The sequence below is a fragment of the Lycium ferocissimum genome, chromosome 2 (genome assembly GCF_029784015.1).
Source record: "Lycium ferocissimum isolate CSIRO_LF1 chromosome 2, AGI_CSIRO_Lferr_CH_V1, whole genome shotgun sequence".
Classification (NCBI taxonomy): domain Eukaryota; kingdom Viridiplantae; phylum Streptophyta; class Magnoliopsida; order Solanales; family Solanaceae; genus Lycium; species Lycium ferocissimum.
This window is the reverse complement of record NC_081343.1, coordinates 55086785-55114060: the sequence shown is the minus strand read 5'-3', so window position 1 is coordinate 55114060 and position 27276 is coordinate 55086785. Positions and strand designations below refer to the sequence as shown.

General features: G+C 34.1%; 1 protein-coding gene across 5 annotated transcripts; it reads left to right on the top strand.

Annotated features, from left to right (window-relative positions):
* Positions 1-10135: 10135 nt before the first annotated feature.
* Positions 10136-27235, top strand: LOC132045457 (mediator of RNA polymerase II transcription subunit 16). Of its 5 annotated transcripts, XM_059436049.1 has the most exons (16): positions 10142-10613; positions 13893-13961; positions 14181-14269; positions 15110-15222; positions 15669-15770; positions 15849-15933; positions 16878-17474; positions 17604-18222; positions 18389-18468; positions 19574-19656; positions 21105-21341; positions 21501-21672; positions 21785-22260; positions 24524-24700; positions 25209-25586; positions 26670-27235. In XM_059436049.1, the coding sequence occupies exons 1-16, from the start codon at positions 10306-10308 to the stop codon at positions 26814-26816; spliced, it is 3732 nt and encodes a 1243-aa protein (XP_059292032.1). In that variant the 5' UTR covers positions 10142-10305; the 3' UTR covers positions 26817-27235. The 5 variants fall into 5 exon arrangements, with proteins under 5 accessions (XP_059292060.1, XP_059292055.1, XP_059292048.1 ...); XM_059436077.1 differs by lacking the exons at positions 24524-24700; positions 25209-25586; positions 26670-27235 and adding an exon at positions 22756-23027 and having other exon boundaries at positions 10136-10613; XM_059436072.1 differs by lacking the exons at positions 24524-24700; positions 25209-25586; positions 26670-27235 and adding an exon at positions 22506-22737 and having other exon boundaries at positions 10136-10613.
* Positions 27236-27276: the final 41 nt, after the last annotated feature.

The window sequence follows — 27276 nt, the reverse complement described above, 5'->3', positions numbered from 1 at the left end:
AATTCTTGAATACATAGACAGCGATTTGCATATTCTTTTAATTATGAACCGAATGGAAATAAACAACTAGGTCAATTTTCATATGAATGAATTGGTTGAGCAATCTAGAACGTCAAGTAAGACTTCCAAAACCAAAGGGGAATAGTCAAAACATTAGCCTATTTTCATAAATGTACCAACGTCAACTTACAATTTTTCTAATTTTATGTCAATTTCTTATAAAGTTTTATCAAGCTACACACGCCTCAAGTGCAATTAGGCTTTAGTATAATTATAAAATGGGGCATAGTGTGATTCTAATTTGAAGTTGGGGAATTTTACCAAGCTACACACGTCTCAAGTGTGATTCGTCTTTCCTTGACTTTAAAAGTATGATTTTCACCTTTCAAAATCTTTTAAAATAATTTAACTTTAACTTTAAGTTTAAATAATTTTTTACATAATCATTGTAGTTTAACATGTTATATTTAGTAAAAGAATATATGGTGGCTAGTTTACCATTATTCCTGATTATCAATCAACTAGACGGCGTATGCCCGTGCTGCGCACAGGCCCAACATTTTAAATTATAGTGTATTTATATATATATAGTTGTGTTAGGATAGTGATAATATATATATATTTTATATTGCTAATAAACATACATAAGTTTGTATATATATATATATATATATATATATATATATACTATGCTCAAAACACGATTAATATAACATTTTAGTTTGTGTTCCGTATCTAAATTTTTATTATATTAGTGTTTGCTATGAATACAAAGTCGGCAAAAATTTATTAATACTTTTTAAAAGAGAAGACTTGTTTAAAAGGAAACTATTTTCCTCTCTTTGAGATAAAATAATAGCAATGTTTAAGCATCAGTTGATACTTTAAATTTTAATTCGATTAATTTAAAGGTGTAAAATACTTATTATTTTTTATCAAATTTTGATTTGGATAATTCTAATTCAAATTATTAAATTAATTTTACATGTTTAAAACGAAATAAAGTAGAAATTTGATTTTCTATTTAACCGAAGAAATACTATTTTTTTATTTTTGATAAATATTCTCGGTTTAGCTCATTTTACTTGTCATGTTGTCTTTTGCATGGTTTTTTAAGGAAATGTCAATTAAAATTATAATTTGACTAATTTACCTTATTCATTATTTGATCTTCATTTGATATTATTTTTTCTTTTACGACATTAATCTCTTTTCACATTTATTAGAGTAATAATAAAAATGAAAAAATAATTAAATTCTATCTTATTTTAAAATATAAATATTTTAAGTATATTTATTTTAGTAAACATAACAAATAAATGACATGGCGAAATAGCAAATACAATAGTTCAATATCTAGATTAGATCTTAGGCTAATATAAAAAAATAAAGAAAAATTGTATGATTTGGCTACTTAACCTTTTGAAGAAAAACAATAATATGGGGTCTATATTTTTTGTTGTACAATAATTTCATTTACTCCCACTAATGGGTTGATACGCATGTGTGATGAATCCATCATTATTGACTTAATGAGATACTTTGAAAATTACACGAATACTGTTTGATTTTTTAATACGAGATGTACTTTTTTTTTGACATTATTACTTTACACTGTTTTTATGCATATATATATATATACACACACTATGTTCAAAACACGATTAATATAAGATTGCAGTCTGTGCTCCGTATCAAATCAAAAACTTTATTATATTAGTGTTTGCTATGAATACAAAGTCTGCAAAAATTTATTAATACTTGTTAAAAGAGAAGACATGTTTAAAAGGAAACTATTTTCCTCTCTTTGAGATAAAACAATAGCAATATTTAAGCATCAGTTGATACTTTTAATTTTAATTCGATTAATTTAAAGGTGTAAAATACTTATTATTTTTTATCAAATTTTGATTTGGATAATTCTAATTCAAATTGTTAAATTAATTTTACATGTTTAAAACGAAACAAAGTAAAAATTTAATAAACACGATTAATATAACATTGTAGTTTTTGCTCCGTATCAAAAACTTTATTATATTAGTATTTGCTATGAATACAAAGTCTGCAAAAATTTATTAATACTTTTTAAAAGAGAAGATTTGTTTAAAAGGAAATTATTTTCCTCTCTTTGAGATAAAACAATGGCAATATTTAAGCATCAGTTGATACTTTTAGTTATAATTTGATTAATTTAAAGGTGTAAAATACTTATTATTATTTTTTCAATTTTTCATTTGGATGATTCTGATTCAAATTGTTAAATTAATTTTATATGTTTAAAACGAAACAAAGTAGAAATTTGATTTTCTATTTAAACGAAGAACTACTATTTTTTTATTTTTGGTAAATATTCTCGATTTAGCTCATTTTACTTGTCATATTGTCTTTTGCATGGCTTTTTAAGGAAACGTCAATTAGAATTGTAGAATTATAATTTGACTAATTTACCTTATTCATTATTTGATCTCCATTTGATATTATTTTTTCTTTTACGACATTAACCTCTTTTCACATTTATTAGAGTAAGAATAAAAATGAAAAAGTAATCAAATTCTATCTTATTTTAAAATATAAATATTTTAAGTATATTTATTTTAGTAAACATAACAAATAAATGACATGACGGAATAGCAAATACAACAGTTCAATATCTAGATTAGATTTTAGGCTAATTAAAAAAAAAAATTATATGGTTTGGCTACTTAACCTTTTGAAGAAAAGCAATAATATGGGATCTATATTTTTTGCTGTACAATAATTTCATTTGCTCCCACTAATGGGTTGATACGCATGTGACAATAAATCCATCATTATTGACTTAATGAAATACTTTGAAAATTACATGAATATTGTTTGATTTTTTAATATGGGATGCACTTTTTTTTTGACATTTTTTTTTTAATATGGGATCCACTTTTTTTTTCTTAAATTGGTTGGTGTTTTGTGTGGGGCCCAGCCTTTTTTTTTTTTTGGGAGGAGGAGGGGAGGGGGGGGGGTGGGGACGGACGACGATCCATCCGTGCTTCTATATAGTTAGAATATAGTTACAAAGAGTTACATTTAATAACCTTTTAAGCAATTTAATTGTATAAATCTTTTATACCGATAAAGTACATAACTTATCCCAATTTCACAATTCTACTAAACTCTCTTTAATTATTTTTCAATGAATGACAGAACTATAGTCTACGATTTAATATAGATTAAGTTTAAATAATTTTTTACATAATCATTGTAGTTTAACATGTTATATTTAGTAAAAGAATATATGATGGCTAGTTTACCATCATTCCTGATTATCAATCAATATAGTTACCGAGAGTTACATTTAATAACCTTTTAAGCAATTTAATTGTATAAATCTTTTATACCGATAAAGTACATAACTTATCCCAATTTGACAATTCTACTAAACTATCTTTAATTGTTTTTCAAGGAATGACAGAACTATAGTTTGATATAGCGTCTATATATTTCCTTATAAGAAAAAATAACATTTGTAATAATGATGGTTGTCATGCTTAAATAACTGAAAAGAAATAAATGGACAATGACTAACCAAAACCTACGACTCAGTCAAGCCAAAACTGTTGGCTATTTCTTCAAAAATCAATGGAATCAAAGTTGATTCAAGTCCTGTGGCTTTGGTTTAACATAATTTAAGATTTTTCTTCCCAATCAACTTTCATCTAAAAAGATCCTTATTTTGCACCTTGTGGGAACTCAGTCCAGATTCAAACTCCTTCATACATATTGGATATTTTATTATACTATATGGACGAATGCATATGTAATATTTATACTATGTTAAAGCATCTTAATTCTATGTAGTAGTATACATAACGCTTACACGCAAGCCTTTCAAGAAATTAATGTAAATTTCATATTTATGTCAGTCAGACAAGGATGAAGCTATAACTCGACTAAACTGCGATATATACCGAAACAAAAGTTAAGTAGAATTACGTTTACTGCAAATCATTTTCATTATTAGATTACAAAAATATGATTGCATCAGATCCAATATTCATCTTATGATCTGCAAACAGAGCTAAAAATGTGTTCGTTTGTGTATTCTTTTTTTAAATCTTGCCGGAAAACTATTAAAAATGTTTTCTTGTTCTTTAATCCATTGTTTTCCCTTGTTTTCTTTTGAGTCGAATCATTTTTTTTCAAGGTGGGGTAAGGTACACTTAACCCTCCCCGGGCACGTTATGTTGTTGTTGTTGTTGTTGTTTTCTTGTTCTTTAAGTTTGTATAAGAATTTTTTGTTTATTCCAAAATTTCTATTTTATGAAAAATTCACAAATCCTAAAAAGATGACTTAGAGAGATTATTTTAAGGATGGTTACTCAATTTTTATTTTATTTTACCAAATTATTAGATTAAACTTTTGTTTTTGCAACGAAAAAGTCATTTAATTTTGCTTAAATATCATAACAATAATATTATGTTCATTGTCACCGCGTATTTTTTGTTTCCTCCAAGTACTTTCCTTGATATCGAGGCAAATTTAGATGATTTTTTGTTATAAAAAATTATTTAGTTACTTTGGTACTCCACTTAGGTAAAATTGAATGATTTTTCATTAAAATAAATTTAGTTTTTAAAAATTAAATGACTTCAATAAGATCCACACTGAAAACTATTAAAAGATTTTTTCTTCTTATTTTCTTTAAATCCATTGTTTGGCCTTTATTTTTCAGTTTTAATAATTCTTTTGTCGTTAGCGATCTAGAATCTTCTCATTAATGATTCCCCACCTAGTGAAAAATTTCACCGTTGGTAAGCGCCGTGGGTGACCATAATTTAGATTATGTTTATCCATTTTGGGAATTTTGTACGTATTAACCATTTAATCTTCACTTTAACATGTCTCATAATTGACATTTACCTAACCCAATCTCTAATAGTTCTCACTAAGCCTGTTAATAAGTTTCCAACGGAACCAGGTTATGGAACCTATTAGATTCCAGGAAAAAAACGAACCGCTTAACCGGTTCCGGTTTAACCGGTCGGGTATGTTGTTGTTGTTTTTTTTTATTTTTTGTTGTTTTATTTGTTATTGTAGGTATATTTACTTGTTCTTTATAATTAAAGTTTGTATAACCTTTTTTTCGTTTATATATGTATAACTTACATATACTTATATATATGTTCTATACTTTATATATAGTATATATACTTTATACTACATATACTTATATATATGTATAACAATATATATACTATATATATGTATAACTTAATATATATATACTAAATATATGTATAACAATATATATACCTATATATACTAAATATGACTTATATAGATATATATTTATATACTATATATACTGGTATAACTTAATATATATACATATATACATATATACTATATATATTATATACTTAATATATATACTAAATATATGATAACTAATATATATACTATATATATATTAAGTTATACATATATATGTATAACTTACATATACTTATATATATGTATAACAATATATATACTATATATATGCTTAATATATATACTAAATATATGTATAACTTAATATATATACATATATATATATATACTATATATACTTGTCTATATATACTTAATATATATACTAAATATATATATAACTTAATATATATACTATATATACATATATACCTAAATATATGTATAACTTAATATATATACTATATATACTTACTATAAGTATATACTATATATATTATATATGTTTAAGTATACTATATAACTTAATATACTTATAAGTATATTCTTAGTATATTTTAGGTATATTCCTAACTTAATAAAAGTAAAAATATGAACACAAGTAAATAGAAGTTACTATTTTTATTCATTCTTGGATAACATTTATTTGCAAGTTGTATTTTTTTAACTTGCAAATAATACATGAGTTGTAAAAAATAGTAGAAATAAAATCACCATTTTGAACCATTTCGTTAATTTCCCCCGTCAATAAATATCTAGTCTTCCATTTGGTCCGTCCACTTTTAATGCAATATCTAATCCATCTCGAAAACTAGTACTTAAGCTAAAAAATGGGATAATGAATGTCTATGGTCTCCGATTTCAAATAAGATCCATCACTTCTTGACTGCTAAGACGTCCACCTCATCCCGGTTATCTACATTTGGGTGCATCAAATAAAAGTTATATTCACGTCTTATTTCAATGTAAAACTTTTAAAGAACTTTTTTCTTCCCTAATCTTATTTTCAATTACTCTCCAAATGGCTTCCCGCTTCAATTTCTAAAAATGTATAAATTTGACATGTGTTTGGCAAGGATTTAAAAGGGAACCCAATATAAATAAAGTTTTTCAGTTTTTCAAAAATAATTCTTTATGTTTATACTCTTGTAAAACTCTAGCTATTTCGAAGTAGGCTAAAATTCTAGATAAAATTGTCTTTGCATTATTAAAATTTTCTAAGAGTTCAATACATTCCCGATTCCCCAATGTAAGTAACAAACCCCATACCAATCATAAGCTACCATTTTAGCTATTTCTACGAAAAATTTCACCGTTGGTAAGCATCCATATGTTTGGTTCTCATGGGTGACCATAATTTAGATAAATTTCCAAATTTTATGTTTATCCATTTTTCGGGGGGTTGGTTTCATCATTTTTAAGTCTTCATTAAAAGTGTCGGTAAAATGTTGTTGCATTGCCTACCCACCATTTAATCTTTCTTCCACTTAAGCGCACCCCTAACATGTCTCATAAATCTCTTTGACATTATTAAATAGAATTAATTTAAATCACAATCAAATAAATCACAAGAAAATAAATTACAACAAATTAAATTACGTAAATTAAATTGCGTAAATTAAATTGCTAATAGTTCTCAAATTCTGCAATTTTTAGATTATAATTGCAAAATTAATAATTAAAAGTTGAAACTATAATAAGACTTTGTGGCTAGTTATTGCAAAATAATTATAATTGAGAGATTGATTTAGAGAAAAGATGAAGAAGAGTGAATTGGTGTGAATTAAAATGAAAATGAAGAAGGGTTTATATAGGGGTGGGGGATGGGTTAAAGTGTTAAAAAAAAAATTTGGGGGCCAAAAATTAACAAAATGGCCGTTTGAACCGCCATTTTTGCAAATGGACCGTTGCCAATTTAGAATTTGAAATTTTTCTTGTTTGGAACCGGTTCGGTTCCTAAAATATCGGGGATTACGTAACCAATTATCGTTAGGTTCGGCTTAGGTTCGATTTAAGCAATCCTGGCCCCAAGTTAAAAAAACAGGGTTAGCCCGAAACGGGCTTAGTTCTCACTGCAATTTTTAGATATAAAATATAATTTGGACCTCAAATCTGATCTAATCTGTAAGATTTAAAAAGCTTTTATACGGTGTTAGAATTTGAAATTTACGTATTATAAAGTACCATAATATATCACGGTTAAATACTTATAAATATTTAGTAAACTTTTTAATAAACATACAGAATATGGGCAAAAGTTACTGAATTCACGTAAACGTGTAACTGATAAGCTAGATTCATCATTGGCCCTATCTATTTGTGAAACAAACTATCATAGTTTTACTTGAACTAACTAGTAGGAGTATGATACAAAATGGAGTTTGAGGAGAAATCTAGCTAAAAATTAAATTAAGCTAAAAAGAGCTAAATATTTCATTGATAAACTCTAAAATAGTTACACGGGTAAATTCAATTGCACAATTAAAGAACTAAATTAAAGGGGTTTGAATATGATTAACAAAACTTGTGTCTTCTTTCTGGAGATGAGGTTTTCTACAACTGTCTATTCAGTATTGTGCACCCCCGTACCCAAGCAGTAGTCCATCTCCCATAATATAGCTTTTAATGTTAGATTGCACCGGAGCAATAGTTTCCACAAGTTTTTTTCCGAAAAAGAACAAAGAAAGAGGTATTTATTGCTTGACCACAACAACACAACTTTTATTTGGAGATGAATTACGCCCAACACGATAAAAAGAAATTTCAAACTCATCCAAGATGTTTATATCATTTTAAGCATTCTCTAAAACATAAATTATGAACTTATGAATTTACTTAACTACAACAACATACCCAGTGTAATTTCACAAGTGGTGTCTGGAGAGGTAGAATATACACAAACCTTACTCCTATCTTTGTGGGAACTTATGAATTTACTTATCCTTAAATAATCACAATAAAAAAATCTTACAGTTTTCTTGGTGAAAAAGAATGATATAAAATATTTGAGTGTTGATTTTGACTTCCACACCATTTTGATAATGGATATTCGACGTTCTTCGTTTTTTAACTGTTACTTTGAAGATCATCTCAATTTGGTTCACAAAAAGTTTAGTTATAAAATGGGTCAAGTATACAATTGGGCTTCACACTAAATGGATACAATGCTACCAGTTGGATTTTCCCATTGATTGATCCTTGCTCATCTTGCTTCTTTATCCAACAAAATCAAGCTGGGTTGAACATGCAGGTAAAGAAGACAAGAGTTGAAGTGAGAAAATAACGTCTCTCTTTTCATCCATTTGTACACCAAATATGTATCCTAAATACATACAAACTTCTACCAACAATTGTACAACATATGCAAGTTTTGTCAATCCTAGTATTTGTGAACAATTATCATGATAGATAGAATGAAGATAGTACCTTAATTATGCTCCGCCCGGTCATAACTCTGAACAAATTGAACAAACGTAATTTTTCTATTCTTTGGGATGTGCGACACCAAGATCATTTTCGCAAAACTTACTTGAACGAGGGCAAACCTATAGAGCAATTAAAATAGTTAATATAATTTATAAGTTTAAAGTTTTACAGTAAGAGAGGACCCTGTCAAGAACAACTGATCAGCCGCAATATCAAAAGCGAGCGGCTCAGGCTGAGTGCCAACCACGTGTTTAGCACAACATATATAATTGCAATCTTTATATAGTACAATTTAGACCATGCCATTTGCAATTTCTTTTGAGAGGGTAGTGACCATTTTATAAAGACAAGTTTAAACCAAAAGAAAGTGATCTAGCAAAGCCATTGACATCAGACATTAGGGTAGGCTGTCTACATCACACCCCTTAAAGTGCGGTCATTCTTCGGACTCTGCTAACTCGGAATGCTTTGTGCATCGAACTGTCCTTTAGATGTAAGATAAATGCACGAGGAAGTCAGATTAAAATAGTTTAGCATGAAGACGGACATGAGAAAAAATTAGGATGAATTACCATTATGACAGGATGAATAAAATTTCTTTACCTTTAATCAAATATTTTGGGTTTGAAATGATAATGAAAAAATTCTAATGTGAATTCGAACTAATTAGGTTCCAAAATGAATACCGCACAAAATGCCTGTTTGGACATGAATAGTTTTCACTTTTTTCCGAAATATTATTTTAGAAAATTGTTTGGACATATAATTTTTAAGACTTTTAGAAATTCGAAAAACTACAAAAAGCTATTTTCACTCCAAATCGCTCACAAAAATAACTCTAATTTGTATTCATGTCCAAAACACAACTCAAATTTCCAAATATCATTTCCAACTTGAAAATAAATACTACTACTTTTTCCCAAATTTCACAATTCTTATGGCCAAACATCCAATAAAAATAAAAAAAGAATTAGCATAAATTTGCGATTCTTTATGCAGTAAAATAAGGAGAAAGCAAACCTTTATGAGAGAAGTACCTCTGTCTGTTAATATAATTAAAGGGAAAAGGGTCAAAACTATCCCTCTACTTTGAAAAAATGATTAAAAATATCATTCTTTATAAATTTGAGTCAAAAATATTCATTCCGTTATTAAAATTTTTAAATATACCTTTTCTTAACGAAAATACCCAAATTCCCAAAATAATCTAATTTTATTTTTTAAATCCGACATAACTAAATAATACTCCAAAAAAATCTCCTTATTCCGCCAACTAAGGAATCAGTAGAGCAGCACCAACGCCCCACTCAACCAACTGAACCCAAAAACATTTTAGAAACCGTAGCAGCGAAGCAATTGGGCGTGTTTGGCCTTAAAAAGATAACAGTAATAAAAACGCTGACACCCCCACTTTCTTGTAAAACAAATGGAATATCCTCACTTGTAGTGACATTCACATTCAGAATCACATTCCCCCCAATTCCAAACCCTAACCCCACACACACACACAGTGACACACAACATAGTGATTCCTGTCGCCTTCAATTGTGAAGACTTTCTTTCGCCCACCCACTTTCTCTCTCTCTCTCTCTCACTATAATACGTATACAATTTTATATTCGGGTATATTTTGGACCTTTTTAGGGTGTTATATGCAAATGAACAATCAACAACAACCACCTGTTGTTATAAAAGACTCTGAAGAGGCAGATTCTTCTTCTGTTATTACTACTACTACTACTACTAATTCTCTAGAACCTTCTAATAAGGAACCGGAAGAAGACGATCATACGGCTGCAATTGTGGCGACGATGACAGAGAAGGAGGTTTCGTCTATCGATGATGATCCGATGGAGGAGGATTCTGTTAATCCAGCTACTGTATTTTGTATCAGGCTTAAACAACCTAGGTCTAATTTGCTTCATAAAATGAGTGTTCCCGAACTTTGCCGCAATTTCAGGTGATCTTTTCTTTCTGATCCTGAATTTCGTAATTCTACAACAATAACAATAATAGGATGCGGAGCTTGTACTGGAGAAGTTAAATTAGAAGAGGATAATGATCTTTTTAGCTCGATTGGAATAGTTCTCTTATATTAATTTTAGCTTGAAACTTTGTAGTGAAGCTAACAAAGCAAGGAAATGATAGAATATCAGAAAAGCAGAAAAAACGGACTAGTTTGCTTAGGATGCGAAGCTCGTACTGGAGAAGTTAATTAGAAGAGGATAACAGTGTTTTTGGCTGTATTAGAATGGTTCTCTTATATGAAGTTTAGCTTGGAACTTTGTAGTGAAGCTAACGACGAAATGATCGAATTTGAGAAAAGCAGAAAAAATGGACTGTAGTCATTTATTTAGGATTACTTAGTTAGAATTGGTTAGTGATGTTGAAAAAGGGAAACTTGTTGGAACAATAACAAATACATCTCGGAGAATTTAATTATAAGAGGATAACAATATTTTTCGCTTGATTAGAATGCTTCTCTTATATGAAATTTAGCTTGGAACTGTGTAATGAAGCAAGGAAATGATCGACTTTGAGAAAAGCAGAAAAAGTTGACTTTAGTCATTTACTTAGTTAAAAGGGGTTAGTTATGTTGAAAATGGAAAACTTGTTGGAATGTCTCAGTTGAACTGTTGAAGTGGTGAAAGTTTCTCAATGGAGTTCTATGTTGCAGCTGGTCGAACTCACTGCTTCAGTGATAGCTAGGTGCTAATCAAAGTGTTAACCATTTGCAGCTCACCTAGACCAAAACTACTAAGACATTATGCTCCCCTTGTATTCATCACTGAAGTTTAATGTCCAGATGTATCATAAAGGAATTGGACCCTATAGTTTGTTCATATATGCAGTAATTCATCTATGCAAAACGAAATTAGACAAAAAATCGTTATGTTTGAATTTTTTTTTCACTGTAATATGGAAGAAATGATTTCATTATGGTCTTACAGAACGACAAAGGGAAAGTTCGATGCTTTTTTTTTTTTTTTTTAATTACTATCAGTATTTTTGTTCCTAGAGTTCTTTCATTTTCTGGACAGATCCTGGCAAATGTAGTTGCATGCTAGTCTGGGAAGTTTCAAATTTTCTTTACCGTTACGTCTTATGTCTTCAATAGGTATTCATTTTTCCTTTCTCAGCAGTTCCATAAGACAATAGGTCAAGTGATTTTAACAAGAGATCAGAGGAGTTCTCAATATCTTCGATATTGAAGTACCTCTATTTTTCTTGTTATTTATTCCTAAAAGGAGTTAATTTTTATCCATTCAATGGAGGGAACTTAGAGAGAATAAGACTGGAGTTTCTTCATGTGACAAACATCACAAAAGTAGTCCGCTGAACGATCGCCGATTGAGGGCATCGTAATAGTATACAATTTTGGAACCCTGATGTGTTTCGCAGTCGACCAAGTCACTATCTTGCTACATTGCATAAGGTGGTGAAGATTCCTGGTTTAACATTCCCCTGCATATCCATAGTATAATGTTTAAGACATACTTTTTGTCAAAAACCTTCCGGATGTGTCTTATTTTTATTTTTTATATTTTTTTTTTTGATAAAGATTCCAGCAAGTCCAAAATTTTGTAGCAAGCTACCAATTTCAAAAGGAACTTTTATCTCCTTATGTTCATTATGAAATGAGTGTATTGGCTGCCCATAGGAATGTTCATTTGAAATTTCCAACTCCTGTGCTGTGACTATGCTTACTATGATGGTGTAGACTGTTCTTGACTCAGAGAACAGGGAAAGAACACATCCTTCCTTTTGTATCAGTGTCTTAGTTTGTTATGGAAAAACCAAGAATATGAAGGGTGATTGTGGCTAATCATAGAGGTTCTTGTAAAAGAACATGAAAGTGAAAGACAAGAATTCCTGGACGATTGGGGAAGTTGAGTGGTGACAAAACGGTTGCTGTCTTTACGTATAAGAAAAGAAGAGTTTACCGATCCTAATCCGAAACTTATTAAAATTCTTATATCTTCTTCAACCAGGGAACTGTTTAGTAGACAGAGACTCAATCAAGTCAGTGTCTTAGGGTGCAACCAGGGAACACATAATGAAAGTTTACCTGATGAGTGAACCAACTAACTATGGTTGCTAGATCAATCATGAACAATAATTCTTCTGCTCACTCATCATCTTTTTTGGTGTTGGGTTGGGGTTTTTTCACTTGTTTGGTCTTTATTTGATTGACAATTAGATCTATTCTATGATTATTAATAAGAATTTTATTACGCAATGCAAATTGACTTCAACCAGTCATTGGTAGCAGTAGAAAATGCATACAGCGGCATAAGATTATCAGCAAATCCAGGCAACAAAATGATTCAAAGACAGGGGTTATTACCTCATGTGTGGAGTGATGCACTTCAAATTCGGGATTTCCCTTTCCTTATCCAACACCAGCCCCCACCCAAAACAACCCCCCAAAACCAAAACTCTTTAGGTACAGTTGCTGATCCATTTAAATATGAGATTGAATGCTGCAAAGTAGTTATTTCTCAATCATTGGTTAATCCAAAATTGAATTTTAAATTTTGCAAATTGAAGTTATCGTTTCTTGACCTTGTTGAAACTACATTTTGAATTTTTTTAATGCTAGAAGCTGTGATGATATTGTCAATATCATACAATAAATGCTGAAATTTGTAAGTTCAATTCAATTTGATAGTCTAATTATTTTCAATACTAGAAGTTGTGTTAATATTGTCTTTATCACACAATACAACAACATACACCAGTGTAATCCCACAAGTGGTGTCTGGGGTCTTTATCATACAATAGATGCTGAAATTAGTAAGTTCAATTCAATTTGATGTGCTGAAATTAGTAAGTTCAATCTGATATAGTTATTTTTGATACTAGAAGTTGTGTTAATATTTTGTTTTGGTCAAGTAATAATTTTCATAAAAAGAGGACATAAAAAGTGCCCGTACACAAGAAGTATACAAAAAAGTAGAAATCCTCACAACAAAACATGGTTTTCTACAGTTGTATTAATATTATCTGTATCATACGATTGATGCTGAAATTAGACCGATGCTTAAAAGTTTTCATGATCTGTCACACATTTATTATACTTTCGCTATCAAGAGCATGCTTTTGATGTTATTTCTCATTCTTCAACAGTCATATGTTTATCTTCTTCCCCCCCTCCCCTTTTCTCTGTTACTCTGGCAGTTGCTTTCATTTCGAATGGGTAAATATGTTGTCTTTTGTTTTTGAATTGTTTTCTCAGTGCTGTTGCATGGTGTGGAAAGCTAAATGCAATAGCTTGTGCGTCCGAAACATGTGCAAGGATTCCAAGGTTAGAGCTTTGAATTCCATCATGGTTAATTATTTCAGCACACTGTGATTTACTGCGCTTAGATATCACGAAATGTCCAGTGCTTCCGCTAAAAGATGCAGAGGATGTACAAATTTTCAATGTCAAAGTCGATGGGGTTAAATTCTCAAATTTTCGAGATATCACTTTATATCTTTGCATGTACTATTTTATTCTTATTACTTGTAACTTTTTTTGTAGTTCAAATGCAAATCTACCTTTCTGGATCCCTATACATATAGTCATTCCAGAGCGACCAACTGAGTGCACCGTGTTCAATGTTATAGCAGGTATTGTAGAATGACTTGACAGTGTTTTGGTTACTGGGATAATATCATTGTGTGCCTTCTTTTGGAGTTCTTTTGGGGCCAACTTTGTTTACTCATTCCTTGTTTCTTTTATAATGGCCAAGGACTTGTCTTCCTTTTGCAAATGGGTTTAGAACCTAAAAAACGAGGCCCTCTGCTTTAGGCCCAGCAGTCTTTTATGAATGAGATTTTCTTTTCCTCCTTTGGTTTTCTTGCAACTAGGAGGAAAATCAGAGTATTTCAGAAGTGGATTGGACCTTCAGAGTATTAAAGAATTCTTAATGTTTCTTTTCAAATTTTATTTTTTCCACCATCATCTATGGAAAGTGTGCTAGATTGCTAATCAGTGCTCATACTAAGATATCTTGGGAGTTTCCAAAATGAAGTTCGCATTTGAATTGTCTAATGATCATAAATATTTGGTATGATTGCATTTGGACAAAAATGATCCTTCTAGTTTCCACGCATAGCCTGAATCAAGCTTCGACCTTCTAGCATATTATAAAGAACTAGTCATTGAAAATGGAGTTAGTTGACTTTTACAAGATTGGATTGGATTAGAAAATGGTTCAAGTGTAGTTTAGAAACACCCTCGAAGCCCACCTTTGGCTTTAGAAACAGCTGAACATCTTTTCTTTCCGTTTTTTCGTTTTTAGATAATTAAATGGGCACTAAAAATTCTGGTACATTGTGTTGTTGTTGGACTGAACTGAATTTTGTCTGAGGTGCTTGCTTTTAACTCTTGTGCATGATTGATTACCTTTCATCTACGGCTGGTGGTTTATTTCTGATATTTCATCTTCTACATTTTATGTTCTATAGATTCCCCTCGTGATTCCGTCCAATTCATTGAATGGTCTCCTACTTCGTGTCCGCGTGCACTGCTTATAGCTAACTTTCATGGGAGAATAACAATCTGGACTCAGCCTTCTCAAGTAAGCTGATTTTTCTGGAGTTTGTACTATAGTGCATTCTGTTGTCCTTTTCACTTTCTGTTTTCAAGTCATTTCTGTGACATCTAAGTTCTTGGTGTGGGGTTTCCAACCTTTTCCATGTCCACATGGTAGCCAATATCTTAATTGAGTATTGGGTTTGCCCATATGGTACACATTCATGATTATATATGTGTTATTGCTTCAAAAACAATTCTTACTTAACACACTCAAGGGTGTCGCCTAGGGGTCAATGAAATGGGTTGGGAACCATCAGGTCTCAGGTTCAAATCCCAACAAAAGCAAAAAAAACACTAGGTGATTTAGAGTTACCCCGTACCTGTGTTGGTGGGATGTTGCAGGTACCTCGTGGAATTAGTCTTGGTGCAAGCAAGCTGACCTTGACACCACATTTATAAAATACTTAACATGTATTCTTGGTTACTCAGGGTTCAGCTAATCTGGTACGAGATGCTAGTTGTTGGCAGCGAGAGTACGAATGGCGTCAAGATATTGCAGTTGTTACAAAGTGGTTATCAGGAGTTTCTCCGGTATGTAATTGTTATGATGTCATGAAATTTGCATAGTTCGTTCGGTTCATTTCTTGATTTTGTTATATCTAACTTTAGTATAGGTGGCTTTCAACAAGAACCGGTGGTCCCGCTAAGTCAACGTTTGAGGAGAAATTCCTTTCACAGCAACCACAATCTCCAGGCAGGTTCCTTGTTTCTATCTCTTTTTCTATATATATGTTCCATCAAATATGTAGTTAGTTGGGATGTATGTGAAGTGATTCAAAGACATTTCTAGTGCATGTCAAATTGATGTCATAGCAGAAAAAAAAAAAAAAAAAGCATTGAGATTTGTTGGGTATCTGCATGCACCTCGGATGATACTTTCTATATGTTCTGTATTCACCTCCTAACTTACTGCAGGTCGAAATTCCCTCATTTTCCTGCTCGAATAGCCCTATCAGACATGTAGTGAGAAAATCCCTTCTAGTTAGAAGGGAGTTCTTTTCCATTACTACTATCTGTTCTCTGCCTGACTGTCCCTTTCATCTTGTTAAGACTTCTGGCCATCTCTTCGCCTTCGCCTTCACCGTCTTTGCTTAACTGACTGTTTGGATTGTCTGTCCGTAGAATGTTTCCTTGTATACTGGCTATCTCTATATAGCTCTGTATTTTGGCTGCAGTATATCTCCACTCGCGTTTTAGGCGAGTTGCTGCACAATAGTAACACTTCTTCAATTTCCTGCCTTGCAATGATACAACTACTAGGCACAAAAAAGATTCCTAGCCTCCAAGTGCGACTATTAGGCACAAAAAAACTTGAACCTAGTTTGCCTTGCTGCACGAGCTGGCTTGAGTTCAAACGTAGGTGAGCCCTGCCAAGCCAAAAATGAAGTGAACCTGAAGAGCTTGTGAACTGCTTCAGTTTACTTCCGCCCTAGTTTGTATCAAATTGCAGGTTGATGCTATCTAAATCCGTCGAAAATGATAGTCTTTATTTTTCACCAACAGTTGCATTAACTGCTGTTCTGCTGCTAATCCTGCTACTTTTGCCATCATGTATTCATGGTGTTCTTTTCTCCTCTTCAAAATATCAATTTTAATTGAAAGTTCCCTTAGGTAATTATAATGTAATTTGGACTGCAGCTGGCTGGCCAAATTTTCTGTGTGTATGCTCTGTCTTCTCATCAGGATCTGTTCAGCTCCACTGGTGTGAATGGCCACCTAATCAGAAGGGTGCACCATCAAAGTGGTTTTGCACAAGCAAAGGGCTATTGGGAGCTGGTCCTAGTGGCATCATGGCTGCTGATGCTATCATAACAGACTCTGGAGCAATGCATGTTGCTGGAGTTCCCATTGTCAATCCATCAACCGTTGTCGTCTGGGAGGTGACACCTGGCCCTGGTAATGGATTTCAAGCAACTCCGAAGACTAGTGTGAGCAATGGGGTTCCACTGTCGCCTAATCCACCTTGTTGGGATGGATTCGCCCCTTTAGCTGCATATTTGTTTAGCTCGCAGGAGTATTTGTTACAAGAGGCTAAGCAAGGCAAAAAACTAACTGAACAACATTACAGTGACATGGTGACTCTTCATTGTTCACCAGTTTCCAACTTTTCTGCATATGTTAGTCCTGAAGCTGCAGCTCAATCCACAGCCACCACGACATGGGGTTCTGGTGTTACTGCAGTTGCTTTTGATCCGACCCGTGGTGGTTCTGTGATAGCTGTTGTGATTGTTGAGGGTAGGAATATGGACCTAATGTCCCTTTTTGCCCTTCGAATTTGTCTACTGAGTATGGGTTTCCCCCTTCTCTGGTTTTCTTTCTGGCACTGACGTATTACAAATTTATATATATTTTTTTTTTTTGTAGGACAATACATGTCGCCTTATGATCCTGATGAAGGCCCTTCAATCACAGGATGGAGGGTTCAACGTTGGGAATCATCTGTGGAGGATGTTGTCCTCCACCAAATATTTGGAAATCCCACGTCCAGCTTTGGTGGCCAGGCACCAAAACAGACAGTATGGGTGAGTAAAGTAATTAAATGTATCCCAGCAGGAAATGATTTTAAGAGACCCCCAGCAGTGGGAGCCGGACCAGTTCCTAATGGAAGAAACATGGCTGACTCTGGTGTTGAGATGGGAAAGAGGGTCAGTTTTGATCCCTTTGATCTTCCAAGTGATGTTAGAACCCTTGCCCGTATTGCGTATTCTGCTCATGGTGGTGAGATAGCTGTCGCTTTTCTACGAGGCGGCGTTCATGTATTCTCAGGTCCAAGCTTCACCCCTGTTGATAGCTACCATATTGATGTTGGATCTGCCATTGCTGCTCCGGCCTTCTCTTCAACGAGTTGCTGCTCAGCTTCTGTTTGGCATGATACCAGCAGAGATTGTACGATATTGAAGATTATTCGAGTTCTTCCTCCTGCTGTTCCAAGTAATCAGGTGAAAGCCAACTCTGCGAATTGGGAACGTGCAATTGCTGAGAGGTACATGTGCACTGCATACTACACTTAAATATTTAAAGCAATTTAGCATGCTCGTTGATGCATTTCAATCAGACTGTTATTAAATCTAGTTAGAACTTAGAATAGTACTTGTTTATGATATTAAACCGTCTTCCTGGAGATGACGTGTTTTTCTTTTTATTGGAAGATTTTGGTGGAGTCTTTTGGTTGGAGTTGATTGGTGGGATGCTGTGGGATGCACACAAAGTGCTGCGGAGGATGGTATTGGTAAGACCTTAATCTGTTGGCAGCTTTAGAATTGAACGGCTGGAATGAATTTGCAAAGTACTTTAAACTTGATATATGATTAAGAGCTAAAATAGAATTATAGACCTCTGATATCTAGACTGGAGTCAGCGGAGAGGATGAATGGGCTCACTATGGATATGATGCCAGAAATAGATTTTATATCACCCTTCAATTTGAATTAGCAAAAAGCAATGTCTCCTTGCATAATATGGATTCCAAACATTCATGATCTGAATGTGAATGAGTCTATGACGTGATTTATGACTGTTTGCTAGTTGATGTGTTAATATGGAATCTTAAGAAGGCACAAAAGCTTTGAAGTTAAAATTTCCATTCCTGTTCTAATTGCTGAGGTAATTTGTCTCTGTACTGATTTCTAGGTTCAGGTAACCCCCACCTTATGCAATATATGGAGTTCTAAAGAATTGAAATGTCAATTTAGAGTTGCATACATGTTCCTATCATAGCACTAATCTTTTGTCTAATCCTTGGTTATTCTGCTGAAATTTTTTTTATTGGGTTTCATGGAACTGCAAAATAGAAACTACATAGCAGATTTAGTTTGTTGTAATTCTTGTGTAGTTTGGAGAGTACCATTGGTCCTTAGATGCTCTGCTTTCATTGTTGTTTCTCTTCTGCTTTGATTCTAAATAATTGAAGACAGCTATTCCTCTTCCTTGACATCCTCGCTGTGCCTCTTTTTTGTTGGGTCTTCCGAAAGTCTTCCATCTTCACAAAGTCTAATCAGTGGCTTTAGGAATGCAACCGGCTTCCGCCACAAATGTATTGCTGATGATTTTTATGAATATACTGGATATGTTACCTTCTAAAAATAAAATAAAAAAGAATGCTCATTGGTGTTTGAAGAGATTGTGCTTCAGTCAAATATAATGTGTCACCTGTTCTGCTGCAGGCCCTAGTTCAAGTTTGAGCTTTCTCCTGGCCATGCTTTTTTCTTGATTGAGGATTTGATAATGAAAATCAGTCGATCTTTGCCTTTTTCTGTTTGAGTAATTTACATGATCCTGGATGGATCAGGTATGAAGAATCCAGCAACCACTAATGATGTGTGCTTCTATTGCAGTTGCTTTGAACAGTGTCATTGCTGTACTGGATGCAGATTTCCATTCCCTTCCTTCAACTCAGCATAGACAGCAGTATGGACCAGTATGTTTCATATATATAATTCCAACTTCAAGTCTATCATTTGCATATGAGGAAATTATCATTCTGGTGTGTCGAATTGAATGGAGACTGGTGATAATAGAGCAATTACGTGAAGATATCAAATGTTGCATTTCACATTTTGCCTCATGCTTCTATATGCCTTGCCATTCTCTGTATGAGCTTTGCTCTCTTGCATGATATCAATCTGTCTTCACTTGCTCAATATGGAGACTCATCTCTGTTGGGGAGGGATGGGGGTGGGGTGTGTATTAGGCTTTGGAGAAGATAATGGAGCAGTATATTGATTACTTCTTTAGTTTTTTTTCCTATCTTGAGACATGAAACCTCTATTTGATGTTATTTGCTTATTTTGACATATGAATTACAGCACTTTCTTGAACACAACATATTATACTTATTAGGTTTGGATATACGAAAAATGTGGTTTTTGCTTATTCAATGAATAGCGTGATCAAATTACTTATCTTTTTTCTCCCTGTGGAGGCTTATTCTTTTTCTCCTGTGGAAGCTTGTCATGACTAAGCTTGGACACAGTTTATATAATGAAAACTCATATAAAGTTACTATATCAATCTGTGGAAGTCTTATTCATCATTAAAGATTAGGTGCTAAGAAAGAGGGGGGGGGGGGGGGTGTTCTCATCCTGAACCCTTCACCCCTAAAAAGAAAACCTATACACCATGCGACGGTAACTGAACATTGTAATTTCTTTTTGGAACAATGAAACTTGGATAAAAGAAATCCAGAAAATTGAAGTAAGATCAAGATTATGATTGCTTCAACTGAGAAGAGATGTTACAACGGAGAAACGAGAATGTGAAGTGAGAGAATGATTCCTTTAGCAAAAGGCTGACGCTGCCTGAAGATGCCTAATTGTGAGAAAGTACTTATTCTTTCTGCGCTTTTGATCACATAAATGAAAAACGAACATTTGAATGTATGATGTTGAATTTGAATAAAAGGAATTGCATATTGCATCAAAATTAATACAGCTCTTGCGGAAAGGCATAGAAGCATTCAAATGTTACAAAATTTTATGTAATAAAATGATCCATCAAGACTAGTCTTTCTTTTCTTCTTCCAATTTCTAGCTACCATTATATATGTTTATCTTTTGGAGAAGACACAGCGAATGTATGAACCTAATGCAGTTCTAGTAAAGGTCCTTAGGATAGATGTAAAATGCAATTATTTTTTAATTTCTCTCGATTAAATACTAGTCTAATAGTCTGCCCTGTGGCGTGTGCGTCATATGTGGCGTGCGTATTTCTGTCACATTATGGGATCATGTTTCTCTTTCATTGAATGCAGACATACAAGTTGAATTTTAAACCTGTTTTTTTATTTCATCAAATTTCATATGTATGATGAGTTTTCCTGTTTTTTGATTTCGGTGAGTTTTGATAGATCTCATCCTTATAATGCAGAGTCTAGACAGGATAAAATGCAGGCTTCTAGAAGGTACAAATGCTCAAGAAGTCCGGGCTATGGTGCTTGACATGCAAGCGAGATTGTTGCTAGACATGCTTGGCAAGGGGATCGAATCAGCTTTGACAAACCCATCAGCATTGGTTCGAGAGCCATGGCAAGCTTCTGGTGAGACACTGTTTGGCATTGATCCCGAGGCGATGGCCGTTGAACCAGCACTGGTGCCAAGTATCCAGGTATTTTCTTACACTTGTCCGATGTGCCTTCTGGAATCGCTGGTCTCACAAATGAATAGTATGTCTTGCTGATCGTTACCTTTCTGTATGTGTCATCAAAGACTTCTGTTTCTGCATTCAGTGTTTGAGTTTCTCAAGTATTGGGATGATTTAATTCAGGCATATGTTGATGCGATACTTGATCTGGCCTCCCATTTCATTACGCGTTTACGGCGCTATGCAAGCTTCTGCCGTACATTGGCTAGTCATGCTGTTACTGCAGGTACAGGTGGGAGTAGGAGTATGGTGACTAGTCCTACTCAAAGTGCTTCATCTCCTGCGACTTCTCAGGGTTAGTTGTGTAATTTGCTTCTCTCTGTTATGTTCTGTTAAGGGATATTCCTTCCTGGATCCAAGAATCCACTTCGTCTCTCAGAGCTAAACCAGGGACCTATGCTTTTCAGGTGCTCAGGGTGGTACTGCAAGTTCCACTGGGAGCACTCAGATGCAAGCTTGGGTGCAAGGAGCTATAGCAAAAATTAGTAGTACGGCCGACAGTGTTCCTAGTTCAGCCCCAAATCCCATCACTGGTCCTTCTACATTTATGCCCATAAGTATTAACACAGGCACTTTCCCGGGAACTCCGGCTGTTAGACTTATAGGGGACTGCCATTTTCTTCATCGGTTGTGTCAACTTTTGCATTTCTGTTTTTTCTTCCGTGGAACTCAATTACCACGTTTTATGGGGGCTGCTCAAAGGAATGCTGACTCTTCAATGCAAAAACCTCAGCCCAGTCTTCCAGGCAAAGCAGAGGATTCTGGTGCAAAACCAACGCCGGGTGGTCAGGTTGGGACAGGAGCTAAGGTGTCTGAAGAAGGTCCATCTAAACGGTCTAGGATTGGTTCTGGCAATGCTGGTCAAGGATACACATATGAGGAGGTAAACTTTATATTCTGTTACTTTACCAGCTGCTCTTGTTTTCTCTGACTCGTTCTTTGTGTTGGACTGCTATACTTTTGTTCCTCCATTTTCAAATAATTCTCAATTTCCATGTAGCACCAAATTAGTGGTTTTTGAATAGCAGTACTTCTAGTGGTATCTGAGTCTCAAAGTTTGGTGCATGGGCGCAGCAGACAAATGAAACTAAGACATATTCCTCACTGTTGACAATTAAGCATTGTCAGGGAATCCAGGACATATAGAGATATGCTGATGGCTTCCAGGTTATTGAAGTGTACTAGAATCTATCGTACTAGCCCAATCTTTTCAAGTAAGTGCATATATCTCGTAACAAAAAGCTAGCAGTGAACCCAGTCAATCCTCCAGGGCCCAATTAACTTAATTTTCTCATGTTAACTATTTATGTCATGAATTAGTTCGATAAACTGTATAGACCTGCTCAGATGCTTAGCCAATTAACGTGAGCTTACTCAGGAGAGATAATTGGACACTGTCCAGTGAATTGCACCAACGAGTAGAAGAGAGTTGCAATCAATGAAGGAGCAGATTCAAACATTAAACGCCATTATATGCTGTCTAATGAGATTGCAAAGTTCATTCAAATCAGATAAGGAACATGCAGGGGAAAGAAACACTTGAAGTCATGGAAAGGTCAAAGGTGTAATATGACAATTTGGAGAGACATAGCTGGTGGTTGACTTAAGCTTGTTATGAGCTAGCCAGCCAGATGGGGAAGTCTCTGTCAACCAGTATTCTCTAGATGTATTGTTCCACTGTTCTGTCAAGCTGGTTGGATACTTATTCTTGTTATGAGATAGCTAAGCTATCCAGATGACGAAGTTTCTAACAAACAGGATGTCCATGTTATCACTAAATGGATCATTCAACTGTCCTGTTGAAGAGATGAATGGACAGGGATAAAGAACCACTATAGATCAGCAGCAGATAGGAATTATCTGAATGAAAATATTTGAGAAATATTTAGTGATTCTATCGGTTTATCAAGGGGAAAAGAGCTAGTTCTGGATATTGAGGTAAGAAGCCAAAAGAACTGGCTAAGAATCTGAACAAGAAATCTTGAACTATCTTAAGTCATGAAAGCAACAACCATGGGCAAGCTAGAAAGCGACGAGAGCTGAAGAAATGAATTTAAAATTATAGTCCCTTTACTTTATCTCATCCTCTGATTTTTGAATGGTTATTTTAGTGAATGAGAATCTTTTTATCAGTTTGGTTGATCACTCTAACAACTTAACCTTTTTTTTTTGGCTAATGTAAGTGTCTTACTTTGTAAAGTTTTGAATCAACAGATATCTGAGCTCCACCTTGTAGTCTTGTACTGTTATTTAATAGTAATTGATATTTAGACATTTTCGCTAGATTGTTGGTTGTTATCGAGGAATTATGAAATGGCTCATCAATATGCATACTTATCATCAAAACTGTTTATTAGTCAAAGGCCATACAATTCGTGGAGGTAAAGTTTCATGTTGATGAAAGGAAGCCCAGACTTGTGAGGAAGTTCAAAAAAAAAAAAAAAAAATTGTTGCAAAAGATAATAAAGTCATGAAACATGGATTTGGATGGCTATTTGGTTGCCGGGAAGATGGTAGCGTTGGTTTTTAGCAACAGTACAGCCTTTGTACTGTTGTTTATAAAATCTGTTACCAGTTTTTAAAAAACGAAGTTAGTATAAAAGAATGTGATAACCATTTTTACCCTTATTTAAAATTGGCTTTTTGAGTGACTTCTATGCTGTCATGGTGCTACTTTAATTAATTACAATTAATCGTTCAAAAACAAAAACAGTGACATGTTTCCATAATACTAAAAGGTTGGATGAACATATCCTGCAAGAAGGTAAAGTCTCCGTTTCATTTGGCTTGGACAATTTTTTAACATGAGGACCCAAGCTTGTTGCTTACCTTGAACTGTCTCCTCCTTTCTCGTATGCCGATTGCTAATTCCTAACCATTAGTGCTTGTTCGGTCTCTCATTGGTGCCAATTGTTGCTAGATTAGATATCACTCTATTGCTTAAAGTTATGGGTACTTTTGGATGATGCAGATCTTCCTGAGTTGCATTCTTCCTTCCAAAACTAGAGATCTTGCTCATCACATACTCCCACCCCCTGTACTTTCCCCACGAAAACAAGAGTCTATCTGAGATTTTTTCCCTGTTTGAAGTAGCGAACTTATTCACCGTGGATGAAATACTGATTAATTTGAAATTATCATTGCAGGTGAGGGTCCTCTTTCTTATTCTAATGGATCTTTGTCGCCGGACTGCTGGTTTGGCACATCCGTTGCCAGTTTCTCAGGTTGGCAGCAGCAACATTCAGGTCCGCCTTCATTATATTGATGGGAACTATACTGTATTGCCGGAAGTAGTTGAAGCTTCCCTCGGACCTCACATGCAGGTAGTTCTATCGGCATTAGTTCTATCTGTAGAGATATGTGTGCAATGCATGTAAGAGTGAATATTTATCGGGATCTTTTCATTTTACTCGAGTTTATAGCTGTAATGCTAAATATCATTTTGGAGCTTCCTTCCTGACACTCGTATACCCTGTTCATCAGTCATCCTTTTTTAATTATGTGTACTACAAGAAAATAAGACGTGAAAGAAAATAATGTAAATAAATTTGTTTTTAAATATTTGTACTGTGGGCTCAGTACATCCAGTTATGTTTGGTGTTCTTTTTCCCGTTAAGGAGGTTTGAAGTACCACAGTGGCCCAATGGACTCAACAAGGGTGGGCTAAGTTCGGGCGCTTATATTTGTTGAGTCAATGGGCCACTGCGGTACTTAAAGCCTCCTTAATAGGAAAAGAACATCAAATAAGTAAATAAAACCACTCATGTAGGCTTGGGCAGAAATCCCCAGAATTCTTAAGACTACTTCTCATCTCATTCCCTTTTCTTGCAGAATATGCCTCGCCCTAGAGGTGCAGATGCTGCAGGGCTGCTGTTGCGTGAGTTAGAACTCCATCCACCTGCTGAGGAATGGCACAGGAGAAATATGTTTGGTGGACCTTGGTCTGATTCAGAAGATATGGGTGGCGTGGATGATAACTCTAAGCTTAGCCCATCGGGGGATTTGACAGAGCGCAACTCATCAGAATATTGTGACGTATATTATGGAGCTCATGGTTTGTGGCCCAGGAAACGCAGGATGTCTGAACGAGATGCTGCTTTTGGGTTGAACACTTCAGTGGGTCTGGGTGCATATCTTGGTATAATGGGATCTCGAAGAGATGTTGTGACAGCTATTTGGAAGACTGGGCTTGAAGGAGTTTGGTTTAAGGTTTGTCTAAACATTTGGATCCCTATTTATCCTAGATTCGATTTCTTGCTGTTATTCATTTTCTATGGCATCTCTTTGCATGAAGGCATAATGTTATAATTAAGCAATGGATTGTGTATTGGAGAGAGATAACTAGGTCATTGTCCCAAACCTGTGAACAACAAAAGTCAACCCTAGCATTTATTATGCACAGATTAACTTTGGACAAAGTCGACATAATTTTCTTGTTGGAATTATAAAGTGATGTTATCATTCGGAATGTTGCTTTAATTCCTTCTTCTTAAGCCCTCATTGATTTAATGTTTTGGTGTTCTGGTATTTTAGTTTACCATATGTCTATATATCATTACTTTCATTAATTTTCCCAAAATATTTAGGGAATTTTGTCTCTTTATTTTGCATTTGAGTTGGGAAGTATTTTTATGTCATAAATGTTTTATTTGCTACCTAAAAGCTTTATTTATGATTTTTAAATGTTAAAACTTCTTATGGTAAGTTATTTTAGAATGCTAGATTAACAGATTTAAATGTTTCATTAACCAGTGTTGCATACCAAATGATAATAGTTATATTTCAGTTTTTTACCTACCATGCGCGATTCACCCATGTGTGTATAATCTTGTTTTAGATTTTCGTAGGTGTGTATATTTAATGCTGCATAGATCAACTTGTATGTTGGTGTTGGATCTACTTATTTTTTTATCAGTTAATGGAAGTTAGTCTGTAGGCCACATCATGTGCATCTTGCTGATCAGTCGTTGGCTTTTATGATGAAATATGCTATAGCCATCAGTTAGTAACTGTGTAACATCCACCCAATTATATATTTTGGGAAAGCAAAACAAGCAAGCTTCACTCGAACCCTATTCTCCATCCATATTTAGTTTTAATTGCGGTTAGCATTAATTTCATTTTATTTAGTGTCTTTCTATTTAAGACCAAAAGGTTAGTAAACATGTCGTATTCCTATAATATTTTGTTGCTGCAATGACGAGACCTCACTGATATGGAGTAGCTCAACAAGAAATTTTGATCGTAGTTTCAGTTTAGTTCTCAACTTACAGTGTTTACTGTTTCTTGCAGTGCATAAGATGTCTGAGACAGACTTCAGCTTTTGCTTCACCAGGTGGCAACCCTTCCACCACTCAAAATGAGAAGGAAGTGTGGTGGATCAGCCGGTGGGCATATGGCTGTCCCATGTGTGGTGGGACTTGGGTTCGAGTTGTATAGAGCATCGGGAGTAGTTCACCAACAATGGTTCTCCCAACTTTTGTGAACAGTCATCGTTCAGCACATGGAGACAAACACCTCAACTCTGCCAGCCTATTGTGTATTCATCACTCTGGTCATGTACTATATCTTATAGATCAGTGTGAATAGTGAGGCTGGGCCTGAAGTTGGGTATTGGTATGTGGTATGAGCTTTACTATCTCTGTTATACCAAGGAAAGCTTAGGAAAGAAGTCGAGATGATCGAAATCCAGTTTTCTGGAAATGGGAATACTCCTTAGCTATATACGTCGGATCTAAGAATCTTCACATATGTAGACTAAGTAATTTTTGCCAGTGAGAGTTGAATATATTAGGTTCTCCCAAACCAGAGCATTTCTGGGGTTGTAGTGTATAATAATGGCCCATTTGTTGTTTGTATCAGGGCAATCTATTTGCTCCGAGTAGTCGTCAAGTAATCA